The 20,941-nt window shown below is 35.7% G+C and overlaps 1 protein-coding gene across 1 annotated transcript; it reads left to right on the forward strand.

Annotated features, from left to right (window-relative positions):
- Positions 1–418: 418 nt before the first annotated feature.
- On the forward strand, positions 419–18,978 carry LOC131035514 (uncharacterized). The gene is made up of 2 exons (XM_057967221.2): positions 419–1,364; positions 17,638–18,978. The coding sequence occupies exons 1-2, from the start codon at positions 780–782 to the stop codon at positions 18,547–18,549; spliced, it is 1,497 nt and encodes a 498-aa protein (XP_057823204.2). The 5' UTR covers positions 419–779; the 3' UTR covers positions 18,550–18,978.
- Positions 18,979–20,941: the final 1,963 nt, after the last annotated feature.

Here is a 20,941-nt window from a genome sequence, read left to right on the forward strand (position 1 = left end):
ATATATTAAATATTAATATATAAAATATATCGAAAAAAAAAAATTGATTAAAAATAGACACCTGAAAAGAATAGCTCTTAACATATTTTATATATATTAATATTTAACATATTGTAAGCTAGTTCATCTTCAAAAGACATTTACCTTTAAAACTAAAGTTGCAATCCTTTAAATCTAATATCAATTAATATGATTTCTTTAAAAAAGAATAAAAAAACTTTATTTTTTATTTATTTATACTATTTTTTTTTTAAAAAAAAGTAATAATTATTTTTAAAATAAAAATAGGTCGTACAATATTCTCACCCAAACACCCACACTAAATGTACCACATGGTCACATGGACAACCAACCTATAGTTAAAAAACAACATACCAAGACACTTATGGTTTAGAGGTGTACAAACAACCACACTGCGAAAACCACAAATTTTTCTTAAAAACAATAAAAAACCAAAAAAAAAACCTCTTAGATCCTTAGATTCACAATATTAAAACAATATCGGAATGCCCCAAGAAAACTGAAAGTAATATATTGAAAACCAGGAGGCACACCACATTTTTACAGGGAGGAAAATGAAGGTCCATTGGATTTCTATGCATTTAACCTCATCTTGCCTTTACCAGTCCCAACCTAATTATGTCTAAGCAAGCAAACCCACTTCAAATCCTATTTATGTCTAAGCAAGCAAACCCACTTCAAATCTTTTTTGCTTTGCTGTATTTAAATTAGAAGACAAACCCTATCCTGTTTTTCATTTTTTTTTTTCGGGAAGTTGGATGGATATGCAGCATTATCAGAAGCAGGAGAGCGTTGGAGGCTATGGTTTAGCAGGAGGTCAAGGGTTCTACACCCTTGAATCCCTTGAAGCCTCGCATCAACAGCACCATCTGTACCCGCCGGGGACTTCCTACTCCTTGCCTTCAGATGGAACAATACCTCCAGGGTCATATGCTCCTGACATGAAGGCCCAACTAGAGCAGACTCCGCACGATCGTTTGACAGCCTATCATTATCAACATCAACAGCAGGGTCATATGAGTCTTGCGGCTCAGGGCAGTTATGGCTCGGCGCAGACTGACTTTGGCAGGGCGGGGGGCTTGGTGGCTTCCTATGGGCGGGATTCCTCTCTTTATCCTCGCTTGGCCCCTGGTTCTATTCCGCCTCCGCGCTATGCTCCCGAGGAACAGTATGTTCCGCAGGAAGGGCACACCCCTTGGTACCGCAACGAAACTCTTAGTGGCAGCAGCAGTGTTCTGCTACAGCAGCAGTCCTCTCTCCCCTTTTCAGCTGGCGCTGAATTTAGGCCCTCTCATCTTTCGTTGCCCTACCGGGGTTTACCCATGCCATCTTCAAAATCTCAGGTATATGCCCATTTTCCAGACTTACAATTTTTTCTTTTTCTGTATTCGTTGTGTTAATTTTAGGTGAAGTTATAGAGTTTATTAATAATGATGTGGGATAAGCCTGGACTCCATTCTTTTTCCACTTGCAATGTGTCCAACAGTTATTAAATCACTACATCTGTGAGGCTAGAATGTATCCTACAAGTGTTACACTGTAACTTTTGTGATATTCGATTGTAGCACATAATTGTTTCACTACACCCCAGGTAAACTTATAGAATCAGTTAAATGTAATCCATTATCGTAACACTTCAATTTGGGCGTTTATATAGGTCAGGGTTGAACTGCCCCATACTTATTATTTCATCTGATCCTGTTTGAGTATTAAGTCAGACTTGAGCACATTTCAATGGACCTTATCGCAATATGACCGTACGTTAGTCGGAGTAATAAGATGGTTTACTGTTGCTTGGGGGACTGGATCCTGAGATGTGCTTGTACAATCGCCCTCCATTGCCTTATGCTACAACCACCTGAATATATTTTATGGTTTTCAAAATATAATTCTCCTGTTCAGTTTGTTAGCGCTACCATGGCTACCTTCTCTTCAGAATATTTTAAAATGATTCTTTCTACCATAAGTAGAACATGATTAAATAAAAAGATGTTTCTGTGTGTTATGTACAATATAGCATCCCAGCAGAAAAGAAAAATAAAAAAAGAGTCTGCAGGTAATCCTTAGCCCAGAATTTTCTGAAGTTGAACTGTGCTGTCGCCAATGGTTTTTATGGTAGGTTTTATGCCTTATCAGATGAGATGACTTTTTATTAAAATAACAAAAAAGAATTCGGTGGGCGATGTGAAAGCTGAACTAAGCTTTGGTCATCCAATTTATGACCAGATGAGTTCCAACAAAAGGAAAAATCCTGTTGAGCGTTATCTGCAATGCATATTCCTCAGCAGGAAAGAAAAAGAAAACAAGACTGTAGGGAATATAAAGCCCAGTGTTTTATGAAAATTGAATTAGGCTGTTGCCATTGGGCGTTATATTAGGGTATGTAAAGCTCAGCGTTTTATGAAAATTGAATTAAGCTGTTGCCATTGGGTCTTATATTAGGGTATCAAAGACTTTTGAGCAAACTAGCAATTCAATTTGTCAGCAAGAAAGCAAAGGGAAAAAGGTTCTGTAGGCGATCCGAGGCTCAGAGGTGTATGAACCGGAACTATGTTTTTGCCATTGGGTATTCTATTATTTGAGGGCATCCACCACATATGAGATAAGATGAGTTTTAACATCCTTTAGGCCAAAAATGATCTGCATGTTCCTACAAAAGTGTGTTTTTTTTGGAAAGTTGTTTATACAGACATTGGGTTTTAAAATGAATTCTCAAAACTTTTATTGATCATCTCTAAAGCAGAGTTCCTGGAAACTCCTTTGTCCCTCCCCAGGAACGCATTTCCCCGTATCCGTTCCCGTTTCTGAAATGGATATGTATCCAATACAGCCCAGATACACGTCGAATATTGTACCCACGCATGCCCAAAAATACTTGATTTCCAACCATGCTAAATATTAATGTGATTTGATTTTTAAACAAAATTGATGTAAATCTTCCTAAATTTAATTTTCAAAAACTTCGTTAACGCATTTAAAAAAAAATGGTATTAACAAAGCGTACACCAAATGAGAAAGACAAATGAAATGTTTTTCTATTTCAGTGACCCATTTTTTGGGTTATCTTCCAATGCAACTCTTCTATTTTTGCATATTGTAAAATGTTAAATCTACTTATCATTATTTATGTAGCAATTATGTGTCTATATTGCTTTTGAAGTAATGAAAATCTCCTCGAATAACTTAGAAAATTGTGTTAAATATGTGTATGTGTTTTTTATGAATGATGTGTCCAGCCATATCCATATTGGGGGTCTTAAAAAATAGCTTATCCGTATCCGATACCATATCCGTGTCCATACAACTTTGCTCTAAAGATTTCATGTACAAGCCTATGGCTGCAGGTTATTTTTTTTATCTGTTAAAATGGCCTGAGGGGGCCATACCCATTGTGTTAACCAGAAAACAGAACATTTTTACATTATGCTCCTCCACAGAGAGCTGATACAGTAACTAGTGAAGGAGTTTACACAGCATGGAAAAAATTTGAAAACTAAAAACAAATATCATAAGACCTAACTTACAGAACAAAAACACAAAGGAAAACTGTGCTGAATCTCCAACCCTTCTTCACTGGGGACAGCACCAAGCAAAGCAACCAGGCAGCTGTTCACAATCAAAGCCATGACCAACTAAGCTCTGAGCTTGGGACAGTGAAATGCAGTAATGTCTAGTCTGCCTTACCTGGATGGAGTCTGCCAAGAATCAACCAAGGGGACATTTAAAAGATTGGGCATCAACCTTACCCATAAATCTGCACCTTCCGCTTTAAATCAACCTTTTGTCATGAGAGATAGTGAAGTTAGCAAGACCATCCACTATAGCATTGATTTCCTTGTATATATGAAAAATGGTATGGCCCTTGAACCCATCTAAGAGGGGCCAAATCTGGTCAGGAGTGCTATTAATCTTCCAATCGAAGGAGCCCTTATTTCAAATTGAACCGACCAAGATTATCTGATTAAAGAATGACCTTCAATATAAATTCTCTTGACACAGATGCAATTGCACAATTGGAGGCCAAGCTAAAGGGCTTCAGCCTTGGTTTCATTATTCGTTCCAGTCTTAAGCCCTTTCAAAGCCATTCCTTTCACTGATCTGTCATGATCTCTGACCACACAGCCAGCCCCTAAGACATCTGGGTTCTCTCGAAGGGGAGGGATTTCCAAACCTTTCTACTTCTTTAGTAGACCATTATCCCAACAAGTAAAGGATTTGCCTGTCATGCATTGGGATCTTGCACTATTCACAACCTCTTCAATGGTCGATTCCGACTTCAAGAAGTCAAATATTATCTCTTTTACCTGAAAACTTTTCTGGTTTCTCTCTTTCCAAATTTCCCAAATGCAATCAAAGGTAAGAGGACAATTGAGAAGAAAAGGCCAAGTTAAAATTTTTCCAAAATAACATTTGGCCATGGACCATACCAGCCCAATTTAGACTGTACCGAACACCAGCAAGCTTCAGCAAAGGGACAATTGAGAAGAACTCAAAGAAGATGATCAGTAGATTCTTCTTCCCCTTTATGCATGACACATCTTGAAGGACCAGAAATTCGGAATTCCCAATTTCCACAGACGATCAGCCGTTAAAAACGTAAAATCCTCTTGTGATGAAAGATGAAATGGCCAATCCTTCCTAGCTTCAGCTGTTTCTTCTAGAGAGAAACTGATTGTAGAGTCCCAATTCAGATCCACACCATCTTAAACAATCATATTTATAAGAAATAAAGACTTTCCTCTTATCTAATTCCTTTTCAAGAGCTTCAATGTGGTCTCACAGAATCTGATAATGACTGAAAGATCTCCATTGCCAATCTCTACTACCTTTGTGGCAAGAGGGCTCTGCTTGGTCTTGAACAAAGGACAAAGGGACCCCATTCAGCTTCCAAAACCTAATGCACTTCACCCAGATATGGAAAATCTTTTAAAGCAATTAAACCATGTTAGTTTTCGGGATCAGATTAACAATAATGAGCAGGAAATAATAATGCACAGTCACAAGAATCAAAGCACACAAATAGAAAGGGCACACAACACAAGTCTAACCTGGGAAAACCTCCCTCTTGGAGGAAAAACCCAGCAACAAAAGATCCTCAGATCTGATTATTCATTATGAATAAAATTGCAGTCTTACAACACTTATCTCAGGCTGAATACATGTGCAGATATCTTCAGCTTCAAATGACCTTTTTGTAATCAGCATAACCGTGCCTTCTTTAGCATGAACAATAGACTTAAGTTCGCATCAATCAGAGCAGAGTCACAACCATAGATCAGGTATCTTCACACCAAAGGAGAGCAGATATATTTCACACTGTTATTGCAGATCTGATTCGCATATATGATCATTGTATCAAGATGCATTCTATGTAGCTTTTATATATGAGGATTGGTGCCTTATTGGGTCGGCCCAATAAGGCACCTTTTTGGCGCTAAAGCCTTTGTACTTTTCACACGTTATATGTGCAAGATAGGGTCGGCCTTATATCTCACTCCACGATTTATTTAGTTTCAGCCCTATCCTGGGCGTTAAGGTAGATGCTACAATCTCACACGTTTGACCTTGCTTGGCGTGTGGAAGAGAAAGGGCCCAGCCCTATCCTAATTTGTGCACATAGATAGGGCCCAGCACTATCCTAATTTGTGCACATAGATAGGGCCCAGCCCTATGTGCCCTTTTACATACATACATTAGATGGAGATAGGGCCCAGCCCTATTTACATGCCTCCTTAATGAAGAAGGGCCCAGCCCTATAAGGATTCGGATCCTAGTTGCACAAAAAAACAACAAACCATTCCGGGAATCTTCCCAGAACAAGGCCAGTCTACCATTCCTAACATCTCGGGTGATATGCTTAGTGATGATATCATGACAAGACAATGAAGTTCCAAATGTGCAAACCTCTAGAAATGTATGCTGCTGTGATTATGGTATCCCATTCCTGTGTGTCTAAATATTCATTCTGTAGGATTTTTGTCTAATATCATTGTTTGGAGGGCATATAAAAGTACAGTTGGCAGATTAAAATGGAAAATCAATACCAATTGTTTGTGATTTGGCTATTACTGTACATTATGGCGTTCCTGACTCTTTTCACTTTTGCTTCAAAGGGGAATCCAATGTTTCTTTAAAACATTTGTAAAATGAATCCAAAACTGCAAAATTGATTCATGGAAAAAGAAGAACAAGGTTTTATTCTTAAGCTGAAATTAATTCCATCAAACAACCTAATAACAAAAGCTTGTTTTTATATATTGAGCTAATTGCAAGTATATTGTATGCTTAGACTCTGCCCAGTCACCAGTCAGGTGTAGAACCTTGAATTCACATATCTAGCTAAAGATGCCTGAATGTTATATTCATCATACCGATTCCAATTCAGTTGGGGGATTTGAAGCCCTTTTTTTCTGCTTTCTTGCTATGTTTTGTTTCTTCCATCGGTAATGTTGAAACCTTAAATTTGAACCGGACACCCATTCTGTGAGGCTGGAACTGGAAGAACATGGCCTGTCACTGTTTTATCATAGATCAAATTATCCTTAGTTTCAGTTGGTTCTTCATGTTGGTAAATTGTAACTCCTTTATTAGTAGTTTCTGGTTTGCAAAGTGATTTCAAAATTGCTACTGAATCTAATTATGAAATTTCACAAGCAGTCTGAGATTTGTCAATATTAAGTTTTTAACTTGAGTTCAAGCTGATGCCTGATTGGGTAGGGCAAACCCTTATGCCAAGTATGTAGAGGTGAGACTATTGGTATTTCCTCCTGCCATTAAGTGTGATACCTCAGTCAACAGGGTTGCCTGCATCTGGCAACTGGTGCATATCTACCTGCAGGATTTCACTACAGTCAAGTTTGAAATTGGGCATCTTGATAGGCATGGATGGACTATTGCTTGAAGGTTGCTAAATGTTTTGCCAAATTATACTCGTTTGCCTACTGAAATTGTTATCCAGATTGAGTTGTGTGACAATGGGTTTCCTCTTACCTATCTTATGTTGCATGGGTGTGGGGTGTGGAAGTAAGCAAGATGCAGGTCCAAAGCACCCAATGCAGCTGCCAAAACTTGCGTATGTGTGTGTTGGGGTACGGCTGTGTAAGAATTAATATAAATTACATATGATCATTTAGTTTTAGACATATGGGAAATTATAATGAACATTTAAGGGGCAAAAGAATAAATAATACATTACTAATAAACTAAGTAGCTAGCTTGTGCCTTGCAGGCCCCATATCTGGGTCTGGTTTAAAATTGGTTTGGTGTCTCTGTCAATCTGTGTGTGGGAGTTCTATCAGGGCATGAATTTTCGACTGTAGGTTCATCCTGGATGAACCTGGGCAAACCTGGGAAGAATTTGCAAAAACATGAGCTTAAATATCATGTCTTTACAATACAATAATTCTTACAAATAGACCAGCATTAACGGAGGAAATTACTTTAATATTCAACCTTGAATTCTCAGTTTTGACAGTGATTACATTACTGGAATTCAATGCAGACCCAGTTATAAGCATACAGTTCATTCATTCAGATATGTACCACATGACCTTTTTAAATAGCAGGTATATAAGTTCAGAATTTCTATTGAATGAAATCAGAATGCAACCTTACCTAAAGCTCCAGTAATAAAGGATTGCACAAACTGCAAAAATGATTCATGGAAAAAAGAAGAACAAGGTTTTATTCCTAAGCTAAAATTATTCCTAAGCTAAAATTAATTCCATCAAACAACCTAAATAACAAAAGCTTGTTTTTATATATCTAGCTAGCTGCAAGTATATTGTCTGGTTAGACTCTGCTCAGTCACCAGTCAGGTGTAGAACCTTGAATTCACATATCTAGCTAAAGATGCCTGAATGTTATATTCATCATACTGATTCCAATTCAGTTGGGGGCTTTGAAGCCTTTTTTTTCTGCTTTCTTGCTATGTTTTGTTTCTTCCATTGGTAATGTTGAAACCTTAAACGGGACACCCATTCTGTGAGGCTGGAAGAACATGGCCTGTCACTGTTTTATCATAGATTAAATTATCCTTAGTCTCAGTTGGTTCTTCATGTTGGTAAATTGTAACTCCTTTATTAGTAGTTTCTGGTTTCAAGTGATTTCAAAATTGCTACTGAATCTAATTATGAAATTTCACAAGCAGTCTGAGATTTGTCAATATTAAGTTTTTAACTTGAGTTCAAGCTGATGCCTGATTGGGTAGGGCAAACCCTTATGCCAAGTATGTAGAGGTGAGACTATTGGTATGTCCTCCTGTTATTAAGTGTGATACCAAAGTCAACAGGGTTGCTTCCATCTGGCAACTGGTGCATATCTACCTGCAGGATTTTACTACAGTCAAGCTTGAAATTGGGCATCTTGATAGGCATGGATGGACTGAAATCCTTATCGAGTTTGAGCTTTGTGACAATGGGTTTCCTCTTACCTATCTTATGTTGCATGGGTGTGGGGTGTGGAAGTAAGCAAGATGCAGGTCCAAAGCACCCAATGCAGCTCCCAAAACTTGGGTATGTGTGTATTGGGGTACGGCTGTGTAAGAATTATTATAAATTACATATGATCATTTAGTTTTAGACATATGGGAAATTATAATGAACATTTAAAGCACAAACGAATAAAAAATACATTACTAATAAACTAAGTAGCTATTTGTGCCTTGCAGGCCCCATATCTGGGTCTGGTTTAAACTTGGTTTGGTGTGTCTGTCGATCCGTGTGTGGGAGTTCTATCAGGGCATGAATTTTCGACTGTAGGTTCATCCTGGATGAACCTGGGCAAACCTAGGATGGATTTGCAAAAACATGAGCTGAAATATTCCGTCTTTACAATACAATAATTCTTACAGATAGACCAGCATTAACGGAGGAAATTACTATAATATTCAACCTTGCATTCTGAGTTTTGACAGTGATTACAATACTGGATTTCAATGCAGACCCAGTTATAAGTGTACAGTTCATTCATTCAGAAATGTGCCACATGACCTTTTTAAACAGCAGGTATATATAAGCTCAGAATTTCTATTGAATGAAATCAGAATGCAACCTTACCTAAAGCTCCAGTAATAAAGGATTGCACAAACTTAGTATTAAGCTCCTTCAGGTACAATCGATTTATTAATACCCAGTGTTGTGAGTTGCTGGTATTAATCCTCAGACTTTGAATATAACCGAACTATGTAGTGTTTAATCACAGCCCTTTAAAGATTAGACTTCTTAGCTTAGAGTGTAAATCGGCCTGTGTCAATCCTGTAGCATACAGCAAACCTTGATTCTCCACTGCCGGATGGATGCAAGATAGAAACTTCTCCAGCCAAATGAAATAAGTGCAGTTGTGCCACTGTAAACCCCCTACGCTTTAATGAAGCCTGTGCTGGTGCTTAAATCCTGTCTGAAGATGATACACTTCCACAATCTGAATTGTCAACGATACCACCACAACAAATATCAATCTTATAATTATTCCTGATGAAACTTCTAATCACCTCACTTCAGAATATTCATGTTAATACCAGTAGCTTTACTGGCTCGATAAGGGAATAATATATTTGCCAAAGATTAGAATATTTGAAACCTTTGACGGTGTATTAGAGTAAGTGGCCAATGCCACACTATAATAGAAATTAATCCTTCGCTCCACTTATTTGCAAATGATCCAACCTTTAATATAATCAGTATCCCCAAAAATCAACCCGATATCATAGCCTCCGTCAGTGAACTGTTGTCCACACCTTATATTATAGCCATGACTCTAACCCAATGAATTGATTTCTGTTATTTTCTTCAAAGACAATCGCTTCTGAGGCTCTCACAATAGACAAAATTAATTAAACGGCAGACAATTATTGAGTTTGTAATTTGACTGAACAGATAGACAACCAGCTCACAATCATATAAAATGCCTCTTACTTAAGATTACTTAAGATGGAAGAAATTCCTCATCAAACAATTATTGATCCTCAATATCTGCAAATATCTTTATTAAATAAACTTATCTGCAAATTTGTCTCCAGCAGAGACTTTACAAATTTGGCATAGATGTAGACTCTGTCATGATTTCACCCCTTTGGAAGAACAAGGTTTTCGTCCAGCCCTTCTGTCTAACTCCTGAAGGTTTCCATCTCCAGAAATTATAACCGTTTATCAAATCCAAGCATCGTCCTACAACCCCAGGGACCTCCTTACAAAGACCTCCAGGAAATATCCAGAAGTTTAGGCCGATTGGAGACTTTATTTAATAAGTGTTTTATTTTATTACTATTTATTAAGTCATCATTTTAATTATTTATTTATTTTTTTGACAACTAAATAAAAATCAATTTAATTATTTGTCACCTTAAAAATTGGGGTCATCACATGAGCAATCTCAGGTCGAATCTGCTGGAAAATCATTTTTGAATTTTGAGTTTGACTGTTATCAGCAAAAACAATTGAGCAACTCAACTGCTTGCCCCTTTTGACCAACTCAGTTGTCTGTGAAACAAATGAGAGGGAGGTGTTTGATGAAAGGCACGGCCAAGACAAGAGGGGGGTTTTGGATGAAAGGCACAGCCAAGACAAGAGGGAGGTTTTGGATGAAAGGCACAACCAAGATGAATATTTTGTGGTTGTGGATGTGTGAAATAATGGGGAGTAGCAGTGACAGTTTATTTGTCAAGTTGATGGTAGAAGAAAAGTGAGTATGTTTGGGACATGCAAATAACCAAAAGTAGCATTCGTTCCCAAAGGGACAAACTGTGTTCGATAAGCAATGAAATTGGTGAAAACGATCTGGCGGACTACTAACTTTTAATATTTGATTTAGTATACAATATTTTTATTAAGTTAAACAAGAAAAAATATTTATGGTTTGGGGAAATAGTTGATTGTCTTGAACTATCAAACTATAGTTAATAAATAATATATAGGTTATATTTTTAGTTTTCAATTTATTTAAAATTTAATATTTAATATTTTTTAATTTATATAACTTTTTATTTAAATTTTAGTATTTATTTTTGATAGATTGATGTGGGTTCTATTAGGGCTTGCTCCTTTTAAGAAAAAAATAAAACCACACCTATAGCTGCTTTCACATTCAAATATTAAAAACAAACTGAATTATATAATCATTCTAAAAGAAGGACTAGCCTAATACATTGCCAGTTTCTGTCACCACACCTGGCTCGATATGCTTCCTCAACTACATGAGCTACTCCAGCTGCAGTAAGTTCTCACATTCAAGCTGGTGTAAACTGACTCGTTAATACTCTTTAACTACTAAAACAGACAATTAATACTAATTAGATGATGGAGAGTGAAAGTTTGGAGGAAATAGAGGTTTAGATAAATTTAGATCCCTCTCCAACATGGATCCTAGATTCCTATCACCCCAGTCATTATAGCCTTCGCTTATTTTTGCCAAGATTTGGCACTGCTTCACTCCATTGTTAGCTAGGCGTCAGTTAATACAATTTCCTTCATGCAAATTATGCATGTACTTCACCTTCTTGAATCATCTTTCTACAATTTTTATCTCATCAAATAGATTCCTAAGTTGACAATCTGCTGATAAACCTTTTCCACAGCCACTTATTATCATCTTTGAGTCTCCTTGTACTTTTAAATAATTGCAGACAGAAGCTATGACCATTTTCATTGCTTCCAAAAGCACTAGGGCCTCGGCTTGATTATTGGTTCTCTTCCCAAGAAAAAGGGATTCTTCTTTTGCAAAATTCCCATCTTCTCTTCTTAAAGCTGCCCCTGCTTCGGCTGGGTCCAGATTTCCTTTGACTTATCAAAATTAAGTTTGAGGTACCTGTGATCTGGCAAGCTGTACAATTTTCTTCCTTCTATTATTATTATCTGTTACTCCCTCTACGAGGATACTATTTTTAATTTACATCATTTATTACCCCCTCTACAGGTATAATATTTTTTATTTTAACAAATACAATATGTTTAAATAAAAATAAAAATTGCATTTGATTATTTTCTTGAATTTTTTCACTTGATAAACCAGACCTGATTTGAAAATTTCCATTGATTATTTTCCTTAATTTTTTCACTTGATAAACTTGTTTTGAAATTTTCCGTTGATTATTTTCCTTAAGTTTTTCACTTGATGAAACCTGTTTCAATTTTTTTTGTTGCTGAATTTGAACTTGAATATTTACTGTGACATAGCTTTAAGTGTGAGTGCGGGTATCACTGTTATGTCACTGTTTGTGGTTTTTCTAATCTACCTACATCATCTAATGCCAATGATGATGATGATCTTTTTAAAAACACATATGATACGGATTGTTGACAACTTGACATTATCATTTGAATATTGAACAATGAATAATTTCATGACATTTGAGTTTTACTAATTGGCATTGAAGTAGTATATATTTTTATGGTGGTTATTATATGGCAATCTGAACTTAGTTCCTGCCATTAGGCTGGAAATATGTAAATATTTATGATATTTCTAGGGCTTTTGTATGGACAAACTCAAAATGAAGCCAATCACAAGTCTTTTTGGCTGAATCTGCATTCCAAATATCCGTACCTGAACCTGAACTGGCACTTGGCTAATAAACATCAAATGGTATATCTATCACTTTTGGTGGATCCATCGATGGGAAAATTTATCATCAAAATTGATTAATCTACTAAAAGTGACAGATATGCCCATTTTTACTTTTTAGAATTTTCCTTAAAAGATTATAGTTTTTGCATTGATTAGGCAGTTCACACTTCACACACAGGAAACACACCCCGAGTTTAAGTTGTGGCTTTGATGCACTCAATGCTTGATTGGGTGTGTCATAGGAGCAGAAATCATGATAGAATTGTGATTAATCGTAAAAAACACAAATTGTCAGATTTAGCAACCTCCCCCTAAAAAAAACAAAAAAAACTGCGATTTTTTGAATAAATCAAAGTCATCAATTTCTACTGGTTATCCCCTGAAAAATTCAAAACTCACAAAAAATGTGTTGTTTTTTTTTTTACCATTTTCAATTATATTTTTCCCCAATATGTGGTTTTTTTTGTCAAACTAGGTTTTCAGTTTCGGCTGTTTTAAATATAAGATGGTTCTATAACAGCTGTCAGCTGCTGGCGCAAAAAAATAACACATAGGAATTTGGTTTTAATCCTATTTGGACAAAATAATTTTAAAAATCTTTGCATGCATCCTAGATCTCGGGCAAACCATGTTTTTTGTGTCCCGAGCTGCTGGGCATTGATGACTTTTTAATCCCTATCAGATCGATGGCCACTACGCTGTAGTCACTCATACAGATCTTGTGGTAGAATTAGCAGTGCTCCTGTCAGGCAAAATTCATAGATGGTGGGGTGGGCTCATCCATGATCTCTGTGAATTTTAAATTATTAATACTTAATTTTTGTTAACATTTAGGTTATATATATATCATTTTGTATTTACTACCCAAATGGAAAGGGATACTTACATGTTTATTGATCTTAAGTTCAAATGTCAACTTTCATTAGTAACACTCATACCCTAGGATAATCTCCTTACTCACATGCATTGAATCCTTGAACCTTCATTACCTAAGATATACCAATCAAAAGGCAAAAATGAGCAGTAGCACATGTGCGAAGAAATGGTTTTCTTGTTGCTCAACTGAACTATGTGTGTGAACTAAAAAGACTTTTGTTTGATGTGCATGAGGTAGAGCTTCCTTATACAGATCAACAGACAGGTATGGCATGTTTTTTATCACCATGTGAGCTGGAAACATTCTCTTTTTGTTTCAACTCATGCCATGAAGTGGTCAGTTGTTACAACTGCAATGTACCTATCAGAATATTTAATTATATTTTAGTCACCTATATTTAGTTCCTCGTTTAGTGGTCATTTAGCTTTTTAGTTAATTAGCTTTTAAGCTTTATTTAGCATTTAGCTTTTTCTTTTTAGTTAATTAGCTTTTAAGCTTTATTTACCATTTAGCTTTTTAGTAGTTCACTTTAAACGACTTGTTCTTAATTTAGAACATCGTCCTTGTAATCTCTTTATATACGTTTGTATATTGTTGAATAGATTATCCGAATATTGAATCATTCATTCAATTTATTTTTCATGGTATCAGAGCGGGTAGATGGGATTCTTTAAAGTCTGGCGAATTTTTATTTTCATGGCCTTATTTTTGGAATATTTTCTAGATTTTTTTTTTCAATTTTGCTTTTTTGAAGGCTTTTTGAGGGTTTCTAGTTCGTGGGCGAATTTCTGTGTTGGGCAGCAGTTCATGTTTTTTTAGGGTTCTGGAGATTTTCGGGCCTGCAACCTGGAGGTTTTTTTTTGCAGATTGAAAAATTTCCTAGGGTTTCTGCAATTTTGACTAGGGTTTTGACCCTTCAGTTCAAGTCGAAATTTTATTCTGGTTGTAGATTCTTGGTGGGTTTTTAGAGAGCTTTTTTGGGTTGGTTTCAGATTTTCAGGGTACCTCGTTTTACGTGCCTCAAATTTTGTGCCAGCAAATTTGCCTTGGAATTTAACAACAGTCAGCGATTTTTGCTAATTCTGTGGATGTCGGGAATTTTGGTCTCCTCTGGGCGCTGTTTATGTTGTACATCCAACCTAGGGTTTCTGCCCCTTTTTTTTTGCGTTTTTTTTGGAAAAAATATCGTCAATATTTTCTGTTTTTTTTACAAAAAAATCAGAGGTATTTTTTTATTTTCTGATTATTTTCAAGAAAAATTTCAGGTTTTAAGTTTGCAGAAAATTTTAATTTCTGGGTTTCTTCTAAACCTCAAAATTTGCACCTTGGAATTCATGCCGGAATTCTCCTCCAAAGGTTTCAGTTTTTTCAGCAGCTGCTTCTATTCGGTTTCCGTGATGGCATCTTTGACTAGCATTATGTTGGAACACAGACAAAAGTTTAACAACTGCTACAACACTTGCAAACAGTGCATGTTCACGATATCTGAATATCGTTGCCTTGATCAGATTGATTTAGGCCAGACCTTGTCCTACAGAGCCCAGGGTTTTCACATTTTTTTTCCTCAAAAATTGTTCGCAGGGTTTAGAATTTTTTTCTTAAAAATTATTATCTATCATCTGCAAAGCTTGAGTGGGTTTTTTGATTTTTCGCCATAAAAAATCATGGGAGGGTTTTGCTTGATTTTTTTCTCAAAAATCAGGGTTTTACCATGTGATGTCTGATATTTTACCACGTGATGTTGTCTGGTGTTTTCCCGCATGATGTCTGATGTTTTATCGCGTGATGTTTGTTGTCTTACCATGTGGTGTTTTGGGTCTTGCCATGCGAAGTTTTAGGGTTTTGTTTGATTTGTTCCACAAAAATCGTTTCAAGGGTTTTTACCATTTTTTTCCACAAAAATGATGATTTGTATCTTCAGTTTTGGAGGGTTTGCCGATTTTTCATCAAAATCATGGTTTCAGGTTTCAATTTGGTTACCCAACGTCAGGTTGGATGGATTTTGGTATTCTTGGTCATTAACACTTTTCAGATCCAGGGAGGGTCTCCACTGCAGCAAAGTGTTCTTTTCATTTGTGATCAAAAGACCTGTAGTGTCTTCTGTAGGGTAGTTAGTAGATAGAATGACTATTAAGGGAGGGTATTAGAATATTTAATTATATTTTAGTCACCTATATTTAGTTCCTTGTTTAATGGTCATTTAGCGTTTTAGTTAATTAGCTTTTAAGCTTTATTTAGCATTTAACTTTTTCTTTTTAGTTAATTAGCTTTTAAGATTTATTTAGCGTTTAGCTTTTTAGTAGTTCACTTTAAACGACTTGTTCTTAATTTAGAATGTTGTCTTTGTAATCTCTTTATAGACGTTTGTATATTGTTGAATGGATTATCCAAATATTGAATCATTCATTCAATTTATTTTTCAGTGCCTTTGTGTGGGGACAATGTCATTTCCTATGCCTTGGCAGTTCTTTTGATGCTGACCTGGAGAAAATGTGGGCCAACTTATCAACAGTTGCAATTAAATTTCCCCTTTGATCTTCCTTACGCTTCCCTCTCTTCTTCAGCCATGAATTCTCCTGATTTTTTCTGTCACTTGGAAACATCAAATGATCGAATCCTATAGGCTAACAAGATCATGCTCTGATACCACTGTAATGTTCCAAACCACTAATTTCAGATTTGGAAATTAGTTTAATTGATTCTCTTAATTTCAGTTAATAATGAATTTAATACTTATTAAGTTTTATAATTAATTGAAAATTATTAATATTTAATATTAATTAGTTTAGGTTTTTATCAGATTTTAATATGACTTATTGATAACTTTTCTAGTGATTTATAATTAATTTAAGAGTAGCAATATTTAATTTTAATTAGTCTTTAGATTTTTATTATATTTTAGTGAGTTATTAAAATATTATAATATTCATATTTAATCACAATTTTTTTACTGAATTTTGTCAAACTAATTTCTTTCTAAGCAATTCTTCATCGACGAGTGTGAAGTCAAACCTTGTGGCATAACTCGTGTGTTATCATGACTGTTATCATGACTTTTGACTGTTTTTAGTTGATTATGACTTCAGCAAGCAATTTTTTTCAATATAGCATTTTAAGCTTTTTACCAATATTACAGTGTCTACAAAAATAGTAGACGAATTGGATAAAGCTGTATTTTGTGTTTCATGGGCCAAACAAATTTTTTTATATACACTATATCTCCATGCTATTAAAATGCCTTTAAATTAACCGACCAAAAAAAATGCCTTTTAAATTAAAAAAACAACAGATTTTTCTCCTTTTTTTGGTATGTTTCTATGTTTTTTGAAAATTCCAAAATTTTCCCCATCTTTTGATAAAATCTGATATGTTTAGTTTGCTGATTTTTTCCCCAAAAGGTTTTGGCTCTTATGGGTGCACCCAGGTAAGAAATGGCAGGTTAATTAGGAGCAATTTTCTCAAAGGATACATAGTGCAGTAAATGGCTGTGATCAACATTAGGGCCTAGGTCTTATTTTAATGCAAAAATTGCATATAATCAAATCATTTGCTAGGCCGCTCATTGATTAGTGGACACCTATGCTTGTACCATTTGATCAGAACTTCAACTCATAGTTACTGTACTCTCAATTTTGTTTTCCAAAATAATTATCATCTTGAGTATGTATCCTTAAGTGAAACTTTTAATGTTTAGTACAGCACTCGTTGTAATGGAGCATCAAGGGTAGCAAAAGTAATTACTAATTACTTGTGAGTTAGGAGTATACTTAGTGTGTTACATGCCTTGATTATTGCAACTCTAGCATGAAAAAAAGAGATCATAAAATCGTTCATGCTTTCTAGTAAGATCCAAATTCTAATCTAGAAGCAAAATCCAGAAGTGAAATCCAGAAGCATATTTAATATATTTCTATGGATTGTGGAAACTTAATATCATTAAGATCCAAATTGCTCCATGTTTTGTAGTGTGCTGTGCACAGAGTCAGTTGTAGATGAATTCAGGTTTGAATTTTAATTTGGGATGACATGTAGGAGTTGTCACATGCATTTTGGATAACTACAACTAGGAATTTTACATTTTCTTTTGTAGCCTGTAAGTTATATGTAGGATTCAAAAAGATATTAAATAGTCTACATGAATTTACTATATTATTGGTGTCTGTTTGAGTTTGCTTCAGGTTCTGAATTCTGGATCAAGTGGCATTTTCAAAAAGAAAATGGCATCACAGTTCAAACACATTCCAGCGTTTAAAAAAAAGAGTAGCAAGATGGGGCCTCCAAAGCACCCTCAACCTGTTGTCAGTGGACCTGGAGGACCTGGGTGGTGTTCTGTCTGCGAGATTGAATGCAATTCGGGGGAAGTTCTTGAGACCCACTGCCTTGGAAGAAAGCACAGACGACGATTGGAGAAGAAGGAAGAGCTCCTAGCATTCCAAAAAAAGGTAAATGAAAATCACATGCAGCAGCCAGGCACAGGGAACATTGAAGAGAATCTGAAGATAGATGATAAAAATAACATGCATACTCCTTTGGGTAGTATCCAGACAAATGCTAAGAAAAAGCAAAATGATTTGTCTGATATCAAATCTCAAGCAGATCAGCAGCAGATGGTAACAGTAAAGATAGAACATCCGGACAAGAACCAAAATCAAGAAGGGGAAGCAGATGCCAAAGCATCTAATTCTAATCAGGGGAAAAGAAAACAAAAAGCAAAAGCAGCAGATAACCTAGATACCAAACGCCAAAGATTATTGGATGCAGGCACTCTTATATCGGATCTTAAGGTATGCACTTTATGCAATGCAGTTTGTAACAGCCAAATTGTTTTTGAGTCACATCTTGCTGGTAAAAAGCACACTGCTCAAGTGAAAAAGTTAGAGGAAGAGGCCAATGCTGTCTCGCAAGGTAACAAGGTAGTTGAGGAGGCTAATGCTGTCACAGCGGGTAACGAGATAAAGGAAGAGGCAACAGCTGATTCACAAAGAAACACGACAGAGGAAGAGGCAAGTGGTGACTCAGAAGGTGGTGACAGCGACAATGAATCTATAGCTGATGGTGAAGTAGATGGTGAGGATGGGAAGGCTGACTAAATTAGAGACCAGTGGCTAAGGATCATATGAAAGAAAGTGAATGCTTCAGTATGATTGGTAGGCAAGAAGAAAAGCCAGTGGTGAACATGAGTTAGATAAGCTAGGGATAGGTTTCAGAGCCTTAAGGGATGCATTAATAAAATGTAATACCTTTGCTTCCTAAGGTATAAGAGGCTGGAATACCCATCAGATTGATTGGATCATTTACATCACATGGGTTGAGTTCTGAAGGCAATGGTGCCTTTTTCTTTAACCTTCACTGTATCTGAAGGGAATGTCTTGTCTAACATTGCATTTGGATTATGATTCAGAATAACATTTCTGTGGAGTTTTTAATAGATTCCATAATTTTGTTTTGCTTCTACAAGAATTGTTTGACTTCAATTTTCAGGAATGGTATATTACAACATTCTTTTTGATCATGGTTAATGCAAATCTTTGCTACTCTAAAAGTGCTTGAAATCTTTGTTAAACTGCTAATTAGCAAACTACTACGTGAAGTTGTTTCTAGATTGTCTTCCTTGGGAAAAATGCTTTTGTATGTACTTTTTTTAAACATCAAGATATTTTAAGTTGTTTGATTGCATTGTAGTTTGTCTCCAATTGCCAGAAGCAGATGGTTAGTCACATTCACGACAGTGAAATGCTTTTGGTGATTGCAATCATGTTTTCTTGTCCTAATATTGCAGAATCATTACTTGTGGGCTACAACTTTCTTTGAAAGTATTAGGTGTCAGTACAATAACCATGAACTAGAGTAACTTGAGGATGATGTTCTGTAAATATCCTGTTGATTGACCTAAAGGAATAGTTTGCTACTGTGCTTGTTTTCAGTCTCTGCAAGGAAAATAGTTGGGAAAAATAAATGCTGTTATGTTGTCATAAGATAGCATCTGTTAAACAACCATGCAGTAGTAAGAGGAAAGCAAATCAAGTCTACCCTTATTATGACCAATTATCCATGTAACATTTTACCATTACTAAAAAACAGTTAATATTAATTCTTTATGTGACTTGTAGAATAACTAGTGATGCTTAAGTCTACTGGACTGTAGTCTAGTGTTTGAAACAGGGTATTGACATACAAATGTTGGGTTCAGCTCGTCGCAGTTTTAGGGCCCCAAGTTGTATGCTTTTAGCCTTTTAGGAGATAGAATTTTGAACCATGGAGTTTTAAATCCTTGTAATCATCAAATAACCCCATCGAGTTTCCAGACCCACAGAATTTTTAGACTTTATGAAATAGCCCCCTGGAGTGTTAGACCCTCTTCATTGTCAAATAGGAATCTGCCCAGATTTTGTAGTCCCTTATTCTAATCAAAATGGTATTTACCCTGACCTGAAAATAAAGTGAAATTCAAAAGCCAATATCACTTTAATAATTATCTGGTGTTAAATTCTCCACTCTGTATCATAGTGTATATTAGTTTTGAGAGGGAAAGACAACCTACTGGGGAGAACTAACTTCATTCTTTCATAAGAAGGTAAGCCTTTTCTCCTTCTGGACCTTCGTTAGCTACTTGTGATATGTAGTGTGTTGTGACATTCATAGAGAACTTTCATCTTAATTTTTTTTTCTTGTAGCTGCCCTCGTCATAATGCTATTTCCTTGTTAACCTATGGACCTCAAACAATTTGAATTTTGGTTAGACTGGCTTACGTTGTTTGTTTGGATCTCGTTCTATGCTTGGTTTTGTATCCTTACCAAGCCATGATCATTTGTTTTAACTTTTAAGAAAGTTTCTGCTTGTACGACATATTACTTGTCTGGATGTTCGTTAGCTACTTGTGATATGTAGTGCGTTGTGACATTCAGAGAACTTCTATCTTAATTTTTTTTCTTGAAGCTGCCCTCATCATGATGCTATTTCCTTGTTAACCTATGGACCTCAGACGATTCGGGTAGGACTGGCTTACATTGTTTGTTTGGATCTTGTTCTGTCCTTGGTTTTGTATCCTTACCAAGTCATGATCATTTGTTTTAAGAAAGTTTCTGCTTGTACAACATATTACTTGTTTGTAGATCAATTTAAATTACAAGTGACTAGAATAATTTACGAGGGCCATCTGTTTTTGCACCTGGTACTGTTTTTTAAATAGTTCAAGATTATTGGGACTCTGCATCGATGTATTTAATAGTGAAGGCTATTTGGTATTGAAAAGTAAGATGATTAACTTGACAACTACACCCAAAACATGACCATTGCTTGCTTTTTGAACTCTTTATTTCACATTATGGAGGATATGCCATTTGCAATGATTATATACAATTTTGGGGGTCTTTGCCACATGCTCAGTAGAACAAATCTCTACTATTTCCACTGTTAAAACTGAAATGCTTATTAATGTGAGTTTGGGAATTTTTATCTGAAAACAAATAATTTTTCATATC

This window comes from Cryptomeria japonica, chromosome 3 (assembly GCF_030272615.1).
Source record: "Cryptomeria japonica chromosome 3, Sugi_1.0, whole genome shotgun sequence".
Classification (NCBI taxonomy): Eukaryota; Viridiplantae; Streptophyta; class Pinopsida; order Cupressales; family Cupressaceae; genus Cryptomeria; species Cryptomeria japonica.